Source organism: Cucumis melo, chromosome 11, assembly GCF_025177605.1.
Source record: "Cucumis melo cultivar AY chromosome 11, USDA_Cmelo_AY_1.0, whole genome shotgun sequence".
Classification (NCBI taxonomy): domain Eukaryota; kingdom Viridiplantae; phylum Streptophyta; class Magnoliopsida; order Cucurbitales; family Cucurbitaceae; genus Cucumis; species Cucumis melo.
The window spans coordinates 31453499-31475381 of NC_066867.1; the positions used below are offsets into that span (position 1 = coordinate 31453499).

At 34.5% G+C, this 21883-nt stretch overlaps 4 protein-coding genes across 4 annotated transcripts in view; 1 reads left to right on the top strand and 3 right to left on the bottom strand.

The window, feature by feature from the left end:
• Positions 1-1303, top strand: part of LOC103498772 (uncharacterized) — a 42701-nt gene extending 41398 nt beyond the window's left edge. The window contains exon 5 of the mRNA XM_051091997.1: positions 892-1303. Coding sequence (XP_050947954.1) covers positions 892-1157 — 266 coding nt within the window. The 3' untranslated portion in view covers positions 1158-1303. The remainder of the gene's footprint in view (positions 1-891) is intronic.
• Positions 1304-2356: 1053 nt separating this feature from the next.
• On the bottom strand, positions 2357-10951 carry LOC103498773 (nuclear pore complex protein NUP62). Its single transcript, XM_008461509.3, has 9 exons — positions 9228-10951; positions 8759-8867; positions 8158-8239; positions 7215-7337; positions 5866-5943; positions 4824-4927; positions 3704-3791; positions 3515-3613; positions 2357-2657 (listed from the first exon to the last, which is right to left on the bottom strand). The coding sequence occupies exons 1-9, from the start codon at positions 10732-10734 to the stop codon at positions 2562-2564; spliced, it is 2286 nt and encodes a 761-aa protein (XP_008459731.1). The 5' UTR covers positions 10735-10951; the 3' UTR covers positions 2357-2561.
• Positions 10952-11691: 740 nt separating this feature from the next.
• On the bottom strand, positions 11692-19581 carry LOC103498774 (protein GET4). The gene is made up of 12 exons (XM_008461510.3): positions 19283-19581; positions 18646-18725; positions 18239-18317; positions 16559-16640; positions 15863-16013; positions 15549-15639; positions 15008-15091; positions 14322-14368; positions 13758-13886; positions 13175-13259; positions 12946-13026; positions 11692-12119 (listed from the first exon to the last, which is right to left on the bottom strand). The coding sequence occupies exons 1-12, from the start codon at positions 19355-19357 to the stop codon at positions 12108-12110; spliced, it is 996 nt and encodes a 331-aa protein (XP_008459732.1). The 5' UTR covers positions 19358-19581; the 3' UTR covers positions 11692-12107.
• A 930-nt stretch (positions 19582-20511) lies between these two features.
• On the bottom strand, positions 20512-21797 carry LOC127151751 (uncharacterized). Its single transcript, XM_051091999.1, has 4 exons — positions 21410-21797; positions 21187-21327; positions 21026-21099; positions 20512-20943 (listed from the first exon to the last, which is right to left on the bottom strand). Exons 1-4 carry the CDS (start codon positions 21750-21752, stop codon positions 20734-20736), a joined length of 768 nt encoding a protein of 255 aa, XP_050947956.1. The 5' UTR covers positions 21753-21797; the 3' UTR covers positions 20512-20733.
• Positions 21798-21883: the final 86 nt, after the last annotated feature.

A 21883-nucleotide genomic window follows, 5' to 3' on the forward strand; every position in this document is an offset into this window, starting at 1 on the left:
AACATTACTTTTCCTTGAAATGTTGGAGTTACAATCAAGGATACAAAGAGCTCACCTAACATGTCTATATTCAAAGTTGACAATGACTTGGGGTCTCTTGTCATACCAGCTTAGAGATCTCTAATTTGAACCTTTCAGTGAGCTTTAGGCTAAAAACCCATGTTGTCTCTCCTATCTGGGCCTTGGGGAGCAAAGCCCCAGCTCCTGGTTATCAAAATAATAACAATAATGATAAAAGAGCGATGCTTAAAGTGGAAGAAAAACAAGAATCCATTGAATTCTTTCGACCAGTTAAGCAAACAATGGAAACTTTTTTCTAGAAGAGCTGTTGCACTGCACCCTTAAACGTCATTAACCAACCACCAATGGACTTGCTTGGCGTTCGTACCAGTAATGTGAATAAGAATGATCTCTACTTGCTAATTAACTGTGGCACTTTTTAAGGTAGAGAACCACTTTATGGTTTGGTCTGATTGCTCCTGAATATGATTAGAACTTGAGGAAGGAAGACTGAAAAGACTTAATAAAGGAAAATCCAAACTTTCTACCGGTGGAGGGGATAAAGTTGAGTTCTGGAAGTGATATTTGAGTGCATGTGCTTCCCTTCACTTTCTTTTTCTCCTCAGTCTCTTGTTGTTCACAACAAGCAAATTTTATCTTGTTTGGATATTAAACAAGCTGGATGTGACCGAGCCTTCTCTCTGAGACTTTAGACCTTGGTTCTTCTAAATTATTACTTCATAGTCTTCTTTTAAGTTTTCATTTCAACTGAGCAGGACAAAGAAATCTTGAATGATAGGCATTCTAAGGAGATCCAACCTTCTCTCATTCTATTTTGCTTCAAGACTTGGATTATGAATAGTATTATTATTGTTATTCTCTTATTTTCAGGTGGAAATGGAAACACTGGGAGCTCAAAACAGGGACCTGACTTTGGTAATGTCATTCTAAGCTGGATTTTGCAAATATCACTCACAAAAATCAGGGAGCTAATAGAAAACTTTGTCTCCCTGTTGAACAATGCATTTTGTTTTCCTGGGAAAGAGAAGCTGAAGCCAGAGAAAAAAGATGAGATAGATGAAAAAATCCAATCATCATTGGTTCTGTCCTTGGTCGTCATGTTGATTGTGGTCGTTGCTCGAGTTCAGATTGCATAAAATTGGTAGCTTTGACATCTTCTGACCACGGTTGTACTCATACTTCTATTTAAGCTAAATTGTGTAAAACTTCTTTGCTTCTACTTGCAGTATAACTCTCATACAACTTTGTCATTGTGAATCAACATTACAGTTGTACTTTTTTATATTCGTCTTGCTTTCAAGAAATTTAGATCTGATTTAGTTTTAGTATACTATTTCATACCTACTTTGCGAGACATTACATCTTTTTACCTTAATCCTTTCCCCATGTACAAATCATGTCCTTATATTTGAAACCTTCTTTCATTTTATTCATTCTACATTTAAATATCCAAATTAGTTATTATATTTTCTATACTAAGCATTGAAGCAATATGGTCTCTATTAATTTGTCTAAAGTTTTTAAGACATACATTATATCTAGGGATATCTGTTTCTCTCTCAAGCAATGAGGAACAGGGAAATGGATTTGTATCAAGAATAGTCAGTTTTACATAAGCATGTATAGAAGGGATTACCAAAGTTTTGAAAATAGACATGCTCCTGTGTTACTCTCTTGTATCGTCACCAGATTGGATTTATGATTTTTACGATATTTATTATAATTTTTTCTATCATCGGTCTAGAGCATCTTTATTATAATGAATTAAGAGAATCATAACCATAGGAAACCACATTAACTGTCACTGCATCCAACTTTTTCAAGAAAGAGGAGAAAAATAATGTCTTTGCTAATTTTAAAACTAGAGGAACTAAATCCTTTACAAACAATTTTGTTTCTTTAAAGTAAAAACAAATAAACCATGAAGTTGTGAAATGGCCCCTAATTCTTGACTTGAACTTGTGAAAAACTACCCTTACAAACATTATTTAAAAATTTCTTTTGTTTTGTTATCTAATTTATTTAAAATTTTGAAAAACTAAAATACTTTCTATGAACTTGTTCTTGCTTTGACATTTAGCTTAGAAGCCCTGCATTCACAAGAAATGTGAAAAACAAAATTCTTTTGAAGAAAAAAAAAATAATATTTAATATAGAAAATTAAAACAAAATTGTAATTAAACAGAATATAAATTGTACGAGATCACTACACTCTAAAGGTCATTGAAATCTCTCCTACTTGAATATCTCCCAGTTGAAAGTATTTAAACATGCAAAATTTTTGGTCCAAAATTGATATTTAGTAGGAGAATAAACATACCAAAATTCATAAAAGTTAAAAAAAAAAAAATTAAAATATGCACCAACTTGAGGCTTGAGCCTAGTTTATCTTTTAAGTATCCGCCCTATATTCATGTTTTCCAAAAGAAAAACAGAAAAAAATGAATACATCCTTTTGGACAAAAAGATTTCCAGTTGAGCCAATGATACTACCACCCCCAATAAAAAGAAGTAAACTAGAAATAAACCGCAAATGTGAGTTAGGACATCCAGAACTTCTGACCCAGCAGTTCACGATCGGCAGCCGGACCCTCGGTAGCAGCAAGCTTCTGAATACGTGAAGAAAACTCTTCGGCCTGACAAAGCTTATTGTTAGAGCTCAATGCAGTAATGGAACTAACAAAAAAAACTATGATACTAGTGGATTTAAAGGCGTTTCTTCATGGCAGACTATGCTATTAGGAGAGGTACCGTACAATTACAAGGAAGATGTGACCAAACTCTATCATAAATTTCCTATGTATCTCAAAAAATAAAACTAAGACCCATCCATTTAAATGGGGTCTCCTGAATTATTAAAGAATTCCACAAAAGATCAATCAAAAGCTAAACCATACAAACGCTCTTCTCCTCCAACCATGACTTGTGATCATCGGAAAATTGCTTGCTCATTCTCTTGGCTTGTAAGAACATCAATTTTTAAATTGAAGAATGAGACAAATTACTACTTCTAATCATTACATCAGGCATAAATATTTTAAGCCTCCATGTATTTTCACAAAGGTGTAAGCCTCTTCTCTTGTCGTTCAAAGGATATGCAAGTCTCGGAGCCAAAAGTTGGAGCCTTGCCTCGAGGCAAGTCTCCAAGTGTAAGCCTCAATAGCCACATACATCATAAATTAATCATATAAAAAGTTCACAACACATCAGTTGATAGTTGATAAAGCTAACAAGTGTAAAAAATTGTTTAATAATTTATGAGAACTTATTATGGTTCTTCTAATCGTTGATTCCACAGTACTAAAATAAACCAAAAACTTCTGTCGCATCTCAGAAATGAATTTAAAGATTTCAGTCAGAGAATTGCAGTCTGATGAAGATCTAATAACGTAGAGAATAATGAAATGTTTTTATACATAGAATCTATTTTACTATCGTCATGGATTAAAAAGGTTTTACAAATGGATAAACTATGTATACAAGAAGCACTAACCTTTTCATCGATCCACATTAATGAACTTAATTGATTGTTTAAAATTCGAACAACAGCATCTAGCGGTGTCATCCCATCAATCACATCAAGTTCACCTCCCTAGATAAAAATAAATAAGTAGATGTACGATTTATCCGTTACCACATAGAGGAAAATCCAAGGCATATATATTTGACTTTTTTCCTTTACCTGGTTCGCATTTAGGGTCTGGATAATTGATTTGATCTGTTCTGTCATCTGCTCTAATTCCCGCTCTATATATTCAGCTTGCTCGTACCTACAACATCATTAGATTGAAAACAAGAGAGAAAATTGAACCTTTGGTACAATGCCGGAAAATTAATCTACTTTCAAATTCAGCCATAAAAATAAAAAAATTCTAACTCAATACTTGATTGAGTTCCCCATGTGAAAAAGGTTTGTATGAGTTACTGCCCAATTGATCAACTTTCGGTGGATACACCTTTAGTTAATCGCCCCAAAGTGTATAGATGCAAGGTCAAAATGATCGGACCATGCTAGAGACTTGCCTTGAAAAATGCGTTGGATCCTTTCAAACTAAATTTCGGAGAGAAAGAATAGCATTAACTGCATTGGACCATAAAATTTGGGAGAAAGGCGTCAAGGAAGGACCCAGTAGAAGTTTAAAGGCATTGTCCTTTCATTACTACACTTTTCTAAGAACATCCAAAAGAAGTGAGTTCTAACAGAAAGGTGAAGATCTAGTATTTTGTAGACCTATTAGAAAGGTGTTCTAACATCATCCCTCCATTTGAGTTTCTATTATCCAATTAAGTTTATCTATGAGGAAGCTTGAAGTATTATCCAATAAGTTGACAATTGCTTAAAACTATTGCTTCTATGTAAAAACATTCCCCTACACCAAAAACCGTCATCTTGTTTTCTTCATAATGTTCCTCCATCTAAATTCAAACAGATACATTTTGCTCGAGCTTCTTTCCCCATCAAACATGAAGGATCTAAAAAAGATAACTTGCCAAATAGGCTCAAAAAAAAAAAAAAAAAAAAAAAAAAAAAAACTCCGTGCCCAGCACCAAGTTCCGAAGACTAGTGTTAATTGGCAAAATCTTATCAATTTATGAATTGAGTACCAACTTTTCAGATCCAAACAGTCACATTTTAATAAATTCCTCACGTATAGTTTGTAGTTTTCAAGCATTCGTCTCTTTTTACTTTCTCAATAATAAGTTTCTTGTAACAAAAAACATAAAGATAAAACAAAAAGAATATCTTAAATATAAAAGATTATACCCTAGAACATGCAACCAAAGTAAAATCTACCACTCACATTGCATCCCTTGTAGATGCAGCCTCATCGTCAAGAAGTAAACCACGTTCATCCTTGTAAATGCGCTCAGCATCATCTTCCACGCTTAGCAATGCCTTATCAACCTGATAATTGAATATAGATAAATCCAATGGGTTTATTAAACATACATGAGAATATGTGCAACTCAAAACTTCTCAATAATTCTCAAGGTGTGAACTCACTTCCAATTAAGCAAACTTGCCATCTTAAAGCATGCTTTGTTAATAAAACAGAACGAACAAATAAAAAAAATCAACGGTGTGTGCTACTTTCCCAATATTTGAGTTGAGACATGAGGTCATAAGAAGAACTTCTGGGACTCGCCTTTCTACAGCTTTCTCTATGCTCACTTCACCTATTCTAGGTTAGAACTCACATTTGGTCATTGAACTTCCATGGAAGTTATAATTTAGTCTCTAGAGTTTAGTACTAACAAGATAGACCCTATACTCCTATGGTATAGAATTGTGACAGCGCAATCCTTGAACTTCTGTATCTTTAGTCCCTAAAGTTTAGTATTAACAAGATAGACCCTATACTCCTATGGTATAGAACAATGACAGCGCAATCCTTGAACTTCTGCATCTTTAGTCCCTAGACAGTGAATTTGTTTAATGATCTGCTGGATGATTGATATGGTTAATAACCCCTCCTTCCAGGACGCAATGGCATGAGGAAGAAAGTGTTAGGTTACCACCAAACATGAACACTCAAGAACAACACAAAACACACTAAAAAATAGAAATGTATATTGCAATATCAAAAGAAGTTACAATATATCATAGAGATTCGAGAGGGCTATTCTATCCCAAATCCCCAAAGAGAATTCTTACTAAATGACCCACCACCCCCTCTAACGATTTTTGGATTAAAATTTAAATCTAATGAACTCCCAAACTTCCTCCCAATATCTCTTTACCCCTCCAAGGATTATACTATAGGAACACAAGGCCATGGGTAAAATGTCTACCTAAGAGCAAATATTGAAGGGGAAAGGCAAACAAGGCCCGCAGGTGAATACCTCTTGTTGGTGAGTTTCGATCAACTCCAATTTCTTCTCCAACTCAGCTTGGGTCTCAACCACCTTTGCAACTTCAATCTATATTCAAAATAAATGCATTAGAGCAATCTAGCAATCAATCTATCTTTCTCATTATTCTTTTCTGACATTTAGATAGAGAGAACCCTCTTTCCATGATGGGTTTCCACATTCTTCTATTTCATCTTATCAATAAATGTCTCACTAAGAAAGAAAGAGCCAACTTCTAAATAAAAATAAATATATAATAATACTTCAAGATGATTTGATCAATGAAGATACAAAGAAATAGATTAGTGAATCATTAAGATACAAAGAGTCCAGTGTGTACATTTTTCCTGAAAAGAAAAAACACTTTTCATCAATAAAATACAAAGAGACTAATGCTCAAAGTACAATGAAACAAAAACGAAACAAATACTAATGCAACAAAATACAACCAATTAAGAACTCAGGAAAAGACTGCAGCTTGAAGATAAAAAAAAAGCAACAGCAAAAATAATCAAAAAGCAAATCCCTTTGAAGGCTATCCTAATGAAAAATTCTCACTAGTTCATCGAGTAAAGAGGACTACTAAGAAAACAAACCAAAGCACCAATATGCAACACAAATTCCGACAAAGAAGACAACATATGCAGCTCAAGGTCCAGTGTGTACTTTGATGCCTCCTTTCACATTGAAGATTTTGAAAAATATTCTTTTTGTTCTTTTACAAAAAATAAAAAACAAAAAACCTAAGAAAAGTAGTTCCAAGCAAAATATAAATAAAAATAAAAATAAATAAAAAGATAAAAGGAAATTAAAAAGAGAGATGGTGAGTTTGACATTCTTTTTATCTAGTAGTTTAGGTTACTTTCAGGGTGGTCGATCCTATGAGAAAAGACTTGTAATTATTTCCCTTTCCTCATTTCTGCTGATGAGGCCTACCTTTCCATTAGTCCCTTTGGCTAGTTTCTCTGTTGCAGCTTTTCAATTCTTTAAATGACCGTTGAAATAACAAAAATTAGAATCAGTTGGGAGAACAAACATCGAGGTAAAATTGCACTGAGCATTGTCCAAAAAACGCAGGGAAGAAAAAATAATGGGATGTGAACACTTGAATTAAAGATTTCCTAACAAATATGCTCAGAGTTCAACTCCTGCAAATTAGGATCCTATGAAAGACAGGGTGAATAATAAAAGAACCCAAATAGATGGTCCAAAAATTAATTAACTAGAATTATCCTTTTATATAATCATATGCACATGTTTTGTTAGAACAGACATAAAAAGCAAATTAAAATCATATCTCATTGAAGGTTTAAAAATCTTGAAAATAAGTGACATAACACCTCAAGTCTAAGAAGAATATCACGATTTTGCATTATCCTCCTATCCCACTCAGCAATAGCATTGGCCTGCTTTCGAAACTTTCCGGTACGCTCTTGGAGCTCTGCATTCCATTCCTTTATGATCTATAAAGAAATTGAAGAAAAAAGCAAGAAGCATAAATTTCAATCAATTTAATTACCAAAAACGATATATAAAAAAAAAAAAAAAAAAAAAAGACTAAACAACGTTGGAGAAATATTTATGATGATTCCATGAACAACGAACACAAGGACATGATTTGCAAGAATATTTCAAAATTTTTATTTGAAGTCAACTTAAGTTGAAAGCAAAATACTTTATTGGATGAATTAATGACACCAAAAGTTTTCTATGACATTTTCAATACTATATTGTAATTAAGTCATTAATTTATTTTCTGCCTTACTATTTCTTGAACATTGATTGTCCCTAGTAATAAGGCACATTTTAAAAATAAAATTAAAAAAAAAAAAAACAACAGTTCATCGATGGTATGAAATTACAAAAGTAGGGGGAAACCCCATAAAGAAGTTACAAAAGACTTATTCAATTGGAAAGAAGCATGGTCAAACTAGGTGAAATAAGGGGGAACATTTACACCAAGTCACAATCATATTAACCATTGCATCAGTAAATCTAAAGAAGGGGATTTCTTTATCTCGGAAAAATCTTCTATTTCGTTCTTGCCATAAATTCCAGTAAAAGACTCTTACAAAGTCCTCCAATAACATCTTTTTCTCCTTTTTTGAAGGGCATCCCGCCAAGCTTATATGTGCGGAGGAGATTAGATTTTTGTTAGTGAGGCACATGTTGATTCCTTTTCTAGACCCAATAATAACTTTTGTAACAAACACATAGGTAATTGTCTGAAAAAAGGCAACCCAAATGTACTGTGCAAATCTCCGATCATGAGAAAAGAAATACCTCTTCAACAGTCTTCCCTGTTATCTCAGATGGTAGTTTTGGTGTAGAAGACACTGTTGCACTAACAGTTGAAGTTGTACCACTGCATAAATGAAGAATAAAGCAAATGGTGAATATAAACCATTGAATAATAACCAATCCATGCAGGTACTAATGTATAGTGGAATGAGTTAAGAGAGCTTCTCTATAAAACCACACACGCACACACATACATTGTAGAAATGTGTCAGTGACTCAGTGATAATTCATATATTTTCTATTAATGACCATATCGATGTCTTTGAAATAAGGAGAATATATGAATGTCTTAAAGACAAAAAACATAATAGATAATAGCTCAAATAACAATCCTCACTCTCAACTTACATTCAAACGAACGCAAAGATGAAAAGAATCCAAATTCAACCTAAGTCTAAAGATAATGAAAATAGTAGATTTTTAATTAAAAGAAAAGGGCAAGAGCATAAATGATAAAACATCATATATCAACAGAAAAATAATAATATAACCCTGGCTCCACAAATAGATAAACCAGGTAAGTTTTTTTTCTTATATTGCAGAGATACTAGGAAGTAGGAAAGCAACAGAATCACATACATACCTACTACTGCTTGCTACAACAAGAGCTGATGAAGTCTGACTCTGACTTGAAGCACTGAAACCGGATGTGGTGGTAGCAGCAGTAGAAGCGGATGCCAGAGAAGGGAAGCCTGCAAAGATTAAACAAAAGTTAGACAAAATACATTAGGTATATTTACATAAAGATGTAGCAACATTCTGAAAGAAGTACTTGTTTACACCAAGACAGCCAAAAAAAGAAAAAAAAACAACGAATCAAAAGGTTCTATTAACTATGGTGAGATTCATCTCAAAACCAATTGACAATAAGAAGTAAATCATCAATGTTACAAGAAGTGTAAGCTCCCTTGATCTTTCTAACATGGGATCCTTAAGATGCCCCTCAAGAAGGAAAAAACCCACTTAACAACATGACTCACAAAACTTATTTCGAACGGCCAATATTATAAACCAAGTATCACGGAGTAAAACAAAGAAAGTAAAGAACTTACCGAAAGAGGCTGGCGCTTGAGATGATGAAGCAGCAGTTGATGTTTTGGTCGGCAACGATAAGGAACCAATTGCACTTGATGAAGAAGCCGAGCTTGTGACACCAAAACCAGTAAATGAACTCACAGTACCCGATGAAGCAGCCGAGGGAGCGGAAGATGCCGCTATGGACAAGGTAGTAGCAGCTGAAGAACTCGAACTAAAAGCTGGCACGGAGAAGGATGGCTGAGTTGTGCTACTGGCAGCTGGAGTCGAGGCACTGGTGGTAGTAACCGTAGAGAACAAAGGTGCCACAGAATTTGATAACGATAAAGAAGTAGGCTTCGTAGCTGTAGTGCTCGGAGCAGAAGACCCTCCCGTCGATGCTGCATTGTTAATACTAAATCCGAAAGAAGATTGAGATGACGACGAAGCAGGTGTTCCGAATGAGAAGCTCGAGGAACTAGTAGAGGCTAGTGTAAGAGAAGAAGAAGAAGAAGAAGAAGGTACATTGGTAATGCTAGTAGTTTTAGACAAAGTACTCGTCGGGAATGAAAACCCAGAAGGAGAAGCCGCAAACGGTGAAGACGAAGTCAAATTTTGGGAAGAACTCGAAGAAAGGGAGCTCTGGAATGGAGAGCTGGATAAAGATGACGCAAACAAGTTCGAAGTGGAAACCGATGACGAAGTGCCTGAAGAAGATGCACCAAAGGGACTAGACCCAAACAAACCTGAACCTGTACTTCCTGAAGATGGAGCCGATGTCCCAAACAGAGAGGCACCAGAACCTGAAGCGGGAGCAGAGGCACCAAACAACGCCGATCCCGAACTTGCAGCGGATGCAGCTGTGCCGAACAATGGTGCACTGGAAGTAGTTGCAGAAGACGCCCCTCCAAACAAGGACGGAGCCGATGATGCCCCTGCAGATGGAGCAGCCCCAAACAAGGGCGCAGATGAGGTCCCAGCAGAGGAGGAAAGAGCCCCAAAGGAAGGCGCAACTGAGCTCCCAGAGGATGGAGCAGCCCCAAACGACGGCGCAGGTGAGCTCCCAGCCCCAAACAAGGAGGCAGATGAGGTCCCGGAGGAGGAAGCAGCCCCAAACAAGGGAGCGGAGGAGTTTGCTGATGAAGATGAAGCCCCGAATCCGAAAGAATTGAATCCCGTTGAGGATGAAGAAACCCCAAATAAGGACGAAGCTGAAGGTGCTGAGGAAGAAGGAACGCTAGAGGAAGATGCTCCGGTGGAAGCGGAGGCGAGGGAGAAAGAGAAGGGAGAGGAAGTAGAGGAGGAGAAAGAGGAAGAGCCAAAGCCAAAGGAAGAAGAAGAAGAAGGCGGATTGGAGGTTGGATTGGGAAACGGGGAGGACGAGGAAGTAGGGTTTGAGGAGGAGGAGGAAGATGATAGAGATAAAGGGGAAGCGGATGATCCGAAGGAAAAGGTGGTGGATCCGAAGGAGAAACCAGTGGTTGAGGAAAATGGAGAAGAAGAAGAAGATTGAGAGGTGGAAGATCCAAAGCCGAAACCCGACATCTCGATCGATCTCCGGTGGAAAAGACTGAAATGAAGGGTTTTAGAAGGTTTTAGAGGTCATCAGTATGAACATATGAAATGTCCCATTTGCCCTTTTGCTAAGAAATAGATCGATCGGGCAACGACGGCGAACGGAGGAAATCGGGATTGGACAGCATCGTGGACGGCGGTGGCGCGTTTCGTCGATGTGGATAACAACTTTTGAGTTTACGGTTTATCTTTGAATTCTGAAGGATGTTTTAGATTATGGGCAAAACATGTTTAAGGTCTTAATCTCCTTCCCGACTTAAAATGCCTAAACTCAAATCATTTTTCTCATTAATTTGCTGTGATTTTAAGTTTATTTTGCACATGTTTTTTTTATAAAAAAATTTGTTGGTATAGTGGAGTATATGAGATGTGTGAGAAAAAAATATGACAATGCCTTGATGTATGAAGACTTGTAATTTATGTATATATTACTAAAAAATAATTCAATGGTATTGTGTACACTCGTTCTAGTCGCAAAATAAATCAAATACCGAACTCATTTTTTTCTCTAAAACTATTTTAAGCTTTTAACAATTCAATTTTTTTGAACTGATTCTTTTTTCTAAAAACCAATAAAGTTAATCAGCCTTGATTTATGAACTTTAAAACTTATGTCTAATAAAAATATAAATCATTGAAATTTAAATTTTATCTAATAGGACTTTAAACTATTTGTCTAATTAGCCACTGACATGGCACTCATTTTCACGTTTAATGAAACTCAAACATTTCACTTTTATGTCTAATTTTCTTTTTAAAAAATTGTTTACTACTGGAATTACATAATCTAAATATAATCCAAAAAAATGTTGATAGAAATAACCCAGCTAAATTCACAAAATTTATTTGATTTGTTGAGTCTAAGAACAAGAAATTCAATCTAGACAAGATACAATATGAAGGCCTTAATGTTGTCAATCCCAACGCTTAAGTAAATGATATTTGGTTCTTTGTAATTAATCTGAAAATGACTTCCACAATGGAGAAAAATAACAAACCATACACAATTTTGGATGGGCAAATGAAAGAAAAGCTATAATAAATTACCTGATTCCACATGACAGAGAGGGAGAGGGAGAGGGAGAGGGAGAGGGGGTTGAACGGATAAAGCTAAATAATGCAGAGTTAAATAATCCAACAATGTTGAAAAGAAAAAAGGTCACTTATCGACAAATAACAAATAGTGAATGCAAGAAAGGAGAAACTTGACCTACTATATATTTGGAAATAAGTTCAACATGTGCTTAGCTAATTCCACCTTTGTAAAGAACCCGAAAGCACAGAAGCTCTACCAGTCAACAGTACCAGGAAGCTGACGGGACCTCGCTATTTGCCGCTCATCATCAGCCCATCATCTGTGCATGTTCCATGGTCAGATTCATTTCTTTCCGAAAAGGAAAAATAAAAAAGAACTTTTCAATGATATAGTAATATGAACCATCAGCAAGAGTTGCACAAACAACTCAAGAAGATTCCCATGGCTAGATTGTTAGATATATCTAAAGATCTCCCAGGGTTAGATTTTTAGATATATCTAAATGCTAAGCACATTTGGCCCACCAACTACACGAGTTGGAGATAAAGTGGCACAAACAACCCAAGATTCAAGTGGTTAGATTTTTACACTTGGCCCACCAATTTCACAAGTTGTATTAAATAACTCAACTTCGACACTAAACACGGTTAAAGTTTGCAAAATTAAAAGGAAACTTCATTTTTTTCTTTCTCTATTTTGCACATTTATCGAAAAACTTCATCTTACAACTTTGCACCACAAACACAAACTTCCTAACTCTAGCATATACTCCAGATTTCTTCAATGTCTCAAACACTCCTTGAGGGGTTCAATTCCACTGTAGTTCTTCACCTGTCATATTATTTTGTTTTGCCTTCCGAAACTTTTAAAATGATGAAATTATCTTTTCTTTAACAAAACTTAATATCATATGTGGATTCAAATATGTAGTCATGGGCAAGTAAATGTAGTCATTATCAAGTAAATGAATTGAATATGTACTCATGTTTGTTCTTTTTTTTTATTTTCGGCAAAGTTCGTAGCAAAAGAAATGTATGAAAGTTTAGAAACCAAAACAAAATAAGCATACAAATAAAAGGATCAAAATATGAATTAAACCTAATTCAAACATCCAGTGGACGAAGATTGTGAGATAGAGGAATCACCTTTAAGAAATCTCCAAAGATCCCTTGCAAAGGATTTCTGCGCCGTACTCCATAAAACTTCTCTGCAATTTCATCGAGAAGCTGAAGAAAAATGCTAAAGTAAGAATCCAAATATGCAACTTCAACGAAGTTTCTCCAGAAATTCATCTAAAAAAATCAAGATGAGAGATAATTGCACATTTCAAAAGGTGTTGATTCATCAAAGTTCGGAGAGTAACAGAAGTGGCACCTCATTCAGGGCAGGTTCTCTCTCTAAACTTGACTTGTAATTCACCCTTAGCATATTGAAAAGAGGCAACGCGTCTCTTTGCAACCTGCAAATGTATATTTTAAGTTCCACTTACAAATCATAAAATTGCAATACTGGAAACAAAATCAGAAGATATCGTATTATAAACTCAACTAGCAAACTAGACAAATTGTCTTTTGGAGTTCTTCTGAGAGTTGTTTTCCAATGGAAATACCTTTGTCCTAAAACATATTAAGAAAAAAAGGCATTGCTTCCCGCTTCCTTCAAGAGAAAGGGGGCTCTTAAGTAATTTTTGAAATTATCTTATAATTTGTAGCATCAATTTAAGTTTTGGCAACATTGACAAAACGCGGCCAATCACACTACAATTATATATTTACCAGGATTCTAAGATTCCTTCTTACGTCATGCACAACTTGATGATTCTTTAACCATTTCAGAGCTAATCTTTGTTCACTAAATTGCTTTTATTGCCATCATTCTTCACACTTCACACACACTACATCTGCTGAGAATATATATTGCTACCTAGTTTATTTGAGACAAAGCAAATGGACCTTACGTTAGCAAAAGATAGACGATAAACTCAATCAGGTCTGAATCAGGAAGCTCGAGTTCTTCACGTTCTTCTTCCTTCTTTAACTCATCAAATAGGACATTAGCATCCCTTAGATTACCAAGAGACAAATACCTACACAAAAAACAACCTAGCCCTCAGAGCTCAAAATTTTCAATTCTTCACCCTATACACCCATATAAATGAAAGTAAAACGCATGAACTGAGTCACCTGACAGTTACAGTGTTTGCAAGGCCACAATGCAGGTTATTTACTCACATTCAAATTTCAAAGAAAAAAAATTGATAATTAAAATTTTCATAATTGCAAAACCCCCAATGCTTGACTTTTAAAATTGACTCGTTACACTTCAAAATTGATTGCTTGGTGTAAACCCACTAAAACTATTTGCAACGATACTCATAAGCCAAAATTTCCATCATTTTGAATAGATTTGCTATGTGTGAATATTTGTCCATCGATATCATTAACTCATTATTCAAGAGAATTTCCTTGGCTCGAGAATTTTTAATTGGTGGCAAGTATAAATGAATTTAAAATAGTCTTACATTAAAACTGCCCGTGCAATAGCCATGTCATCTTCTCCTGGATAACACTGCAGTTGGGAGAAAGCACCGGTTCAGTTAACTAATGGAAACAGAACAAGAAAACACATAACAATATGATTGGCTAAACAGAATGCATGCAATATCTCACGAGCGGATAAACAACAAAAATGTTCTTTTCGATATGAAGTTAAACATAAAAAATAGTCTTGATTCATGGGTTTTTTGGGCTCTGTTCTGGTGCAAAAATCACTCTGTTTTTAAGTCTTTTATTCTCTTTTATCTTTGTATCCCATTGGAAACTTTTCTTGTAATCCCAAGGACTTGGGTAAGCTGCTTTTGTTTGTAAATTTATCGAATGAAATTATATTACAGTTGTTTCTTTCTCATTTTTTTCCGTAAAGAAAATAAGAAATCCTAGAAAGCATGTACTCCCATTACTTACAATCAAGGTTAAAGGTTCAAGGGCCATGGCAATAAGTATGAAGGCATAATGAAGACTGTCAAATAGTGCAAGGGCCACAAATTATGTGAAACAAAATAAATACGCTTAAGGAACAAAATAATTTTGGGATCAGTTAGAAAAATGCACAACTTAAACCTTATTTCAACCATGGCAACAAGTATGAAATAATGAAGACTGTATAATGATCCTTGAAAAATGACAGATAAAGGAAAGCTCTAATAACCTTGCCCATAAAATTCACTAATGTAGAAGCAAATTTCTTGGGGTTATCTCCTCGGACAAAGTGATATGATACTCTGGTCATGTCCTGCAACATGTAAAATACTGGAAGATACTATTAAACCAGTCAAAGTGGACAAGCAACAACAGTTCCATCATTCACGGTACTGGACTATGCTTCAACAATCATGTTGAATTATGGTTAAAATGTCATGCACATGCTTCTCATGGCCTTGTTAGCAAATATATCATAGCAGCAGTCAGCAGTACAGCATGTCATTGTCAAATTACGTACTCATAAAAAGAATGCCATATCTTGTTTCTATTAACAATTCAGACACCTCAACCGCATGAAATCTAGACATGATGAACAGTAGACATAGACGTAAAACTTATTCTATCCGCGAAGGAACTGAAGTAACAATAGCATGTCATTTGTAACTATAATGAAGTCATCACACACACTGACACCAAAAACAAAAATTCTTGGAAACAAAAAGCAAGTTCAACAGGTACTTAAAGTGATATTCTCTGGTCGAACATACCACTTCTGGTGACTCGGAATATATATATGTCGCAAGCATGATATGAATTTCCGGAGATCCACTCCTTTGCGATCCAAACTCCATAGACCACCTGATATATTTAAAGATTTGTAGAAAACACGTAATCTCCTTCAGTATAAAGGAATTATAAATAACTGATTCAATGAGACAGCACAAACCTAACTTGATACAAATGAATGTATGACATAATTCAAACAGTTGCACTTAAAAATAAAATACTCATTTTCCTTCTGTTATGCACACTCTCTATGTAGAAATGACTAATATTGGAAAGAAAATGGAGAATGGCTCACTTTAAAGCTGCTTTCAAAAAAGAGGAACATCCTTCTACCCGTGTTTTTGCAGCACCAAGTGCTTCAGAAAGTTGTTGCATATCATCATCTTCCCCCAAATGTTGAGGTAATGGAATCTGAGGGAAATTCTTGTAAATTTTCCTGACACGATCTAACATAATGTTTGTCATAATCACATCGGAACTTCATAAATAAGAGTAGACAATGAAAGGTAGTAAAGAAATTATAATTTTTTCTTCCATATTGGGGTTACCAAATTAATCCTCAAATGGACTTGTCTTGGAAAGAGAAATTAGGAACAGATGACTAAGTTACAAAAAAGAAACTGAATCTCAAATGGAAATGAAAATAACGAATAACAAACACTAAATATGCAATAGAAAAGCGATAGGATTCAATTTCAGATCATGAGAAAACAACAATGCAAAGGAATTGCAACTACAACTTCCTTTCAAAAGGCAATTTCTATCCCCAGTCTCACAGTGACCCATGCCAAAATTTGGCCAAATTTGGCCCAACTTTCAAACCATTAATCCACTCTATTTAACCATCCATTCTAACCAACGTCCTAGGTTAAGGGGTTGAAGAGTTACTATGTAATTACAATCATGCCACAAGTAATATCCCAATAACATCCCCAACATTTACCCATACTCTTTTAAAAGAAACACAGGAAACCAAGTCAAAGGAACTCACCAAGAGTATTATCATCATAAGGAACTTTGCCTTTAACGAGTGTCTCGACAAATAACACAGCAAGCTCTGATCCACAAGTAATCTGAAAAGTAGAAACTGTTAACCATTTACAGCTAGATTGATGAAAAAATCTGAACTTCATTTCCCCATTCTCAACACTATTCTGGTTAACTTGTTGTGTTTATTTCAAATGGATGGAAACAATGGATATTGTATGTTTCTTTTGTAAAACATCAGAAGAAACAGAACAAATAAAATGTGAAGGCCGAGGAGATAAATCTCCTAGCCCAGTAAAAAGGATCAATGAGACCACCCCTATCTAGATTTATTACAAAAGCAGAAGATCTTCATTCCAGTTTATCTCTAATCAACCCAATCAGAGGCTCTCTCTCTCTCTTCTAAATAAAAACTGAGAAGTTGTACTTTCACATAAAAAATGAAAAAAGAAAAAAGGAAAAAACATGCAAGCAGGAAATACAAAGGAAAAAAAGAAGAAAAAAACAACCCATTACAAAAGTGGAGGAAAAAAAAAAAGGAAACCATCACAAAAGATGCTACAATTGTCGATAAAATGATTATAGTAGACAAGGGAGTATAGTAGAAAGCTGTTGAACCTAGTCATAGTCACACCTCCACCTAGACATCTTCAACCCCTAAAAGTCCTCCTATTTCTCTTGAGACAAATGTTAAACAAAATAAAAGGTTGTTATCCACAGGGCTTCTCTCTTGCCTCTGAGTAGAGGATGGAATAGCATCTCTTCTGCAATCGAGTGAAAAGAACTATAACAAGCCAAACGAACACCAAAAGTCTCCAGAAAAAGCGCTCTTAGACCTCAATCAAGGTAGCATCAATACAAACTCCACATCACACTGTCCAAACTCTTAAAAGTACATTTACACAAAAGTAAAAACACACCACGACAGACCCAAAAATATGGAAAAAGCTCTTTGAATACATTCGAAAGTGTTAATCCTCCAATGCAAGATCTCCTAGACAAAGAATCTAACCATCAAGTACTATAACATTCCATGATGAAGAAAACAAAGAGGGGTCTGGAGTGGGGAAGCCACACAACCGACTGACCGAGGGAAAAAAACCAAAAAAATACTCACTTGAGTTTTTTCTTTTTTCTCAAGCCTTAGTTTCTCAGCTCTATAGAGCTTGAGTTTTTTCTTGGTTTTTTTTTAATTTCCTTTTTGTAATTACTCCCTGTTGTCTATCGTTTTTTTGTAACTCCTTTGTTTCTTTGTTTTTGTTTTTCCAATCAATTTCATATTATAAATGAAACTTGGTTGCTTATCATGCATATATTTGTAAATGTTATCTTGTAGTCCGTAATGTCTTATTTTATGGATATTGCATATCATTATAATTATGTTGTGTCTCATGTCTCTATTCATGAATAATATTCATACACAATATAGAACAATCTACACTTCTTTGCCTGTTCTCTAGAGTCGAGGACTTCAAATATGTGAAGTGAAATTGAAATTTCAAGGCCTAAGCAATAGCGCCATTCAGAATGTTAAAAGGATGACTCACAATGCTGCAAATGCTAAAAGAAAATCCAATCCTGCAATTACATATGCAGAAAAGATGACGACACACTATGCTGCAAATGCTAAAAGAACATCCAATCCCGCAATTACATACGCAGAAAAGATGCAACTAGCTTTGACCTGCTCAAGTTTCAACTGGGTACAAGCCCCCGACTGAAGAATATCCAAGGCTTCTGAGTACCTTTCTGCAGCCACGTATCTGTAATGAAACAACACATGTTCATGAACAAGCAATTTGATTGACCAGTCCTTCATTTTTGCATAATCATTTGAGTGAGGACAGTGGTTTTAAAAGTAACTGAAACAGCATAAGTTTATTGGTATTTGTGATTGATAAAAAATTGCCAGTTAAGGTTGTAACCAGTTTAACTAGAAGTGCAGCAAAGGTATTGAGAATATTGCTCAACTACTACTCAATAATAAGTATCTACGAATAAGAATCACATTCTATGAGTCCATTTTGCATAATAATTTGGAAATATTTCTTTTACAATTAAAACCAATCGAACAAAGTATTATTGCTGTACCTTGCACTGACAGATTTGTACATCTGTTGAGCCCCATAGTAGTCACCAGTATCGATAACGTCTTCTATTTTAATAATATGCTGTAATAACAGTTTCAAAGAAGTTAATGCTACTGCAGATTAAACTATTTGCTCGATGCAGCTAAGAACAAATGCATTAGCCTAAAAAACAATTAATTGACAATTAATGTGGGATAGGTTAAAACCAGCTACAAAGCAAGAACTCTGCTGAATGAACTAAAAGAGTGGGTTTATCTCTTCTTTAATTCCGTATTCTTTATTAAAAAGAAGAAAAAAAAAAGAACAATAATAATGGCAGGGATACATTACAAAGTTCAAAATAAATAATCAATGAAAACTCGATGCTTTTGATCCAAACACGATTAATGTATCAATTTTTTTTCTCTTTCGGTCAGAAATTGATAGTAAATCGCCAAAACAAAATAGCTACACAATTTTTGCATTTCAATTAAAACAAATCATATGGCATAGTAACAAAACGAAACGCTCTAGCTGAAATTGAGTCTTAAAATTCTTATCACCACTATAATTTCCCACTTAAGGCTCAAATTCGTACATAACCAACGTAAATAATGATACAAAAGGTAAGGAAAAGATCATGTTTCGAACATCATTACCTCTTGAACGGGAGGCAGTACAATTCGCCTAGATCTCGCGCGGGACATGGTCTTCTGCAATGGATGCGAACTCATTTTGAATCGGCTAACGTTCCTAGAAGAACCAATTGGTTGAGTTTATGATCGTTAGATCAAGAAGAACAAAACGAGGGACTTCTTCTGTTCGTCTTCGAATGAGCGGTGTATGTAATCAAAAAATATGAAGGTATGAACAAAAGAAAAGGAAAAGGAGTATTTCTCAAAATTCATCATCTGATAAAATTGTATGGATAACCTTTTTCACAAATTTTAAATGAAAACTAATCCCTTTTTAAAATTACGAAATCAAACCAATTGTGTAACATTTACTCGATTATCATTACGCGGATTGGGTTGAGGTATTTTTTTTTATCTAACTTAAATGTTCGAATTGTAAATTCATAGTTGAATATAAATTTTATGAATTCAATAATAACATGGAACCGTGAAGTTTCAAACTTTTGACTTTTTAATCAAAATTATAACACTTGAGATGTTTTATTATATTTAAGCTTTTTTGTAAATCAATTACTACATTTGTTCATGGTCTCATCCAAATTTAATATTTAATTTTAACACAAAATAAAGGTTAAATATATTATTTTATCCCTAATCTTATTAGGTTGATATCTAGAGTTTGGAACAAAAATTTATTTTTAGAAAAGTCCTTAAAATCTCATATTTTTATCAATCTCATAGTGAAATTATGAGATGATCAAATCGAATATTTGACTTTGAGATTTTCAGCATAAATATTATATAAGTTGAATTATATTCATTTTGATAAAGATAAATAAAATTGGTTAATAAAAAATTGATACAATGACACATATAATATTTAATACTTTATTAAATGCCTAAACTCATTAGGTTACAAAATTAATACACTGCCTATACTTCCTTTAATAAATATTCATTTTCAAGTTACTTTTTATTAGAAAGTTGAGAATGAAAGTCAAAAGAATAATTTTGTATTCTCATCTACTAAATTAAAAGATCATATGTATATGCACCGACGAACTTAGCATAAATTAAGAGGGTTCGACTTTTATGCTATTTATATTGCATATAAATATAAAAACTGAAATTATATCAATTTTAGAAGTTAACTGGAAATTATAAAATCGTCTCTCAACTTCCTCCGATTGAGATTCAACCCTTATTTTTTGCATTATAAATAGAATTTGTAGGTATCACTGATCACATATATGTTTATTTCATATCCAACAATTTACAACTAAACTTCTTGAACATATGTCATTACTTTTATACAAAGAAGAAAACGTACGTAGAGACATATAATATTGAATTATAAGTACTGATTCAATCATCGAGATTATGGAGAACTTCTTGAACATATGTCATTATTTTTATACAAAAAGGAAAATAGAGAAACATATAGTATGGAATTATATGTGATTCAATCATCGAGATCATGCAGAAGAATCACAGAAAAAAGAGACAAGTCGACCATGCAATCCAAGAGGGGCAGTAATTATTCCTTTGGTAGAATTAACTTCCTTAAACAGCCATATTCTCTTCGATTGACTTGCAAAATGATAGAAAGCATCTGGTTGACTCATAGTAATTATGAATTGAACTTCATTAGGTGGTCTAATACCCCCGATTATGCATTGCCCATCCTACATTAATTATTACCAATAATCAAACCATACTTCTACATTAATTGATTAATTAACAACCTCGAAATTAAATTATATATACCTGTGGAGTAATAATCGTCTCTTGTATAATTGCATAAGAGAATGATACCCGTCTGTTGGTTATAATAACTTGAACTGCAAGAGAGTAAATCATATGCATGATTGTCATGCAATATCTAACGTAAACTAAAGAGTTAAAAAGATGAATAATATAAGTTTTACCATAATCAAACATATGATATTCAGAGATAATGTTGGAGAATTCTTGAGAATCCATGGTAACAAAGGCAGAGAGATCAATTTCGCCAATGCTCAAGGGACGGACGACAGGAGTCAATAGGAAATTAACTTCGCGAAGAAGCCCTAGAAAACAGATTTCAAGAAATCAAATGAATGAAAATCTTGAAATAAAAAGAAAGAATTAAAGAAGAAGAAGAAGAGTTACCATTTGGTCCTTCGAATCTGAATTGGGCGTGATTGTAACGGAAACGTTCGATAGAGAAGGTGAAAGAAGTGTAACCAGATTCTAGCAATTGTACGGCAAGAGGAAAAAGATGAGTAAGGCGGAACCAGAATAGTTGACGAACTTCGTCGGCGTAGAAAGTGTCGAAGAATGGAGGCAAGAGTTCAATGCCGAAGGCGCTGTGAATGGAAACATCTGAATCCGCCATTATGCAAAACATATCCGGTGAAAATATTCCATCCGCCATTATATCCACCAATCCCAATGTTATCAACGGATCTATTAGAACCTTCATATCGTTCACGGAGACTCTGAAAGACCACATCCTTTTCTTACGATTTTCTTTTGCAAAAATGGAAATGGAAATGGAAGTGGACGAGAGCACAAGAATTTGGTACAATCTTTTGCCTTTCCCTCCTCTTTTATAATAACTTTCTTACTAAAATATTCCAACTT

Bases quoted from the DNA above. Each gene is read 5' to 3' on its own strand.
- LOC127151751 (XM_051091999.1), bottom strand. From the start codon at position 21,752: ATGTGGTCTTTCAGAGTCTCCGTGAACGATATGAAGGTTCTAATAGAT. The intron at 21,328-21,409 runs GTAACTCTTCTT...TCTGTTTTCTAG, and splicing joins CAGATTCGAAGGACCAAATG to GGCTTCTTCGCGAAGTTAAT. The intron at 20,944-21,025 runs GTATATATAATT...TAATTAATGTAG, and splicing joins AGACGATTATTACTCCACAG to GATGGGCAATGCATAATCGG.
- LOC103498774 (XM_008461510.3), bottom strand. From the start codon at position 19,357: ATGAGTTCGCATCCATTGCAGAAGACCATGTCCCGCGCGAGATCTAGG. The intron at 13,887-14,321 runs GTAAGACTATTT...TTTTTTGTGTAG, and splicing joins ATTGCACGGGCAGTTTTAAT to GTATTTGTCTCTTGGTAATC. The intron at 13,027-13,174 runs GTGCCACTTCTG...ATTTTTCTTCAG, and splicing joins GAGAACCTGCCCTGAATGAG to CTTCTCGATGAAATTGCAGA.
- LOC103498773 (XM_008461509.3), bottom strand. From the start codon at position 10,734: ATGTCGGGTTTCGGCTTTGGATCTTCCACCTCTCAATCTTCTTCTTCT. The intron at 8,868-9,227 runs GTAAGTTCTTTA...TAATCTTTGCAG, and splicing joins TCAAGCGCCAGCCTCTTTCG to GCTTCCCTTCTCTGGCATCC. The intron at 3,792-4,823 runs GTGAGTGGTAGA...ATGATGTTGTAG, and splicing joins GCATCTACAAGGGATGCAAT to GTACGAGCAAGCTGAATATA.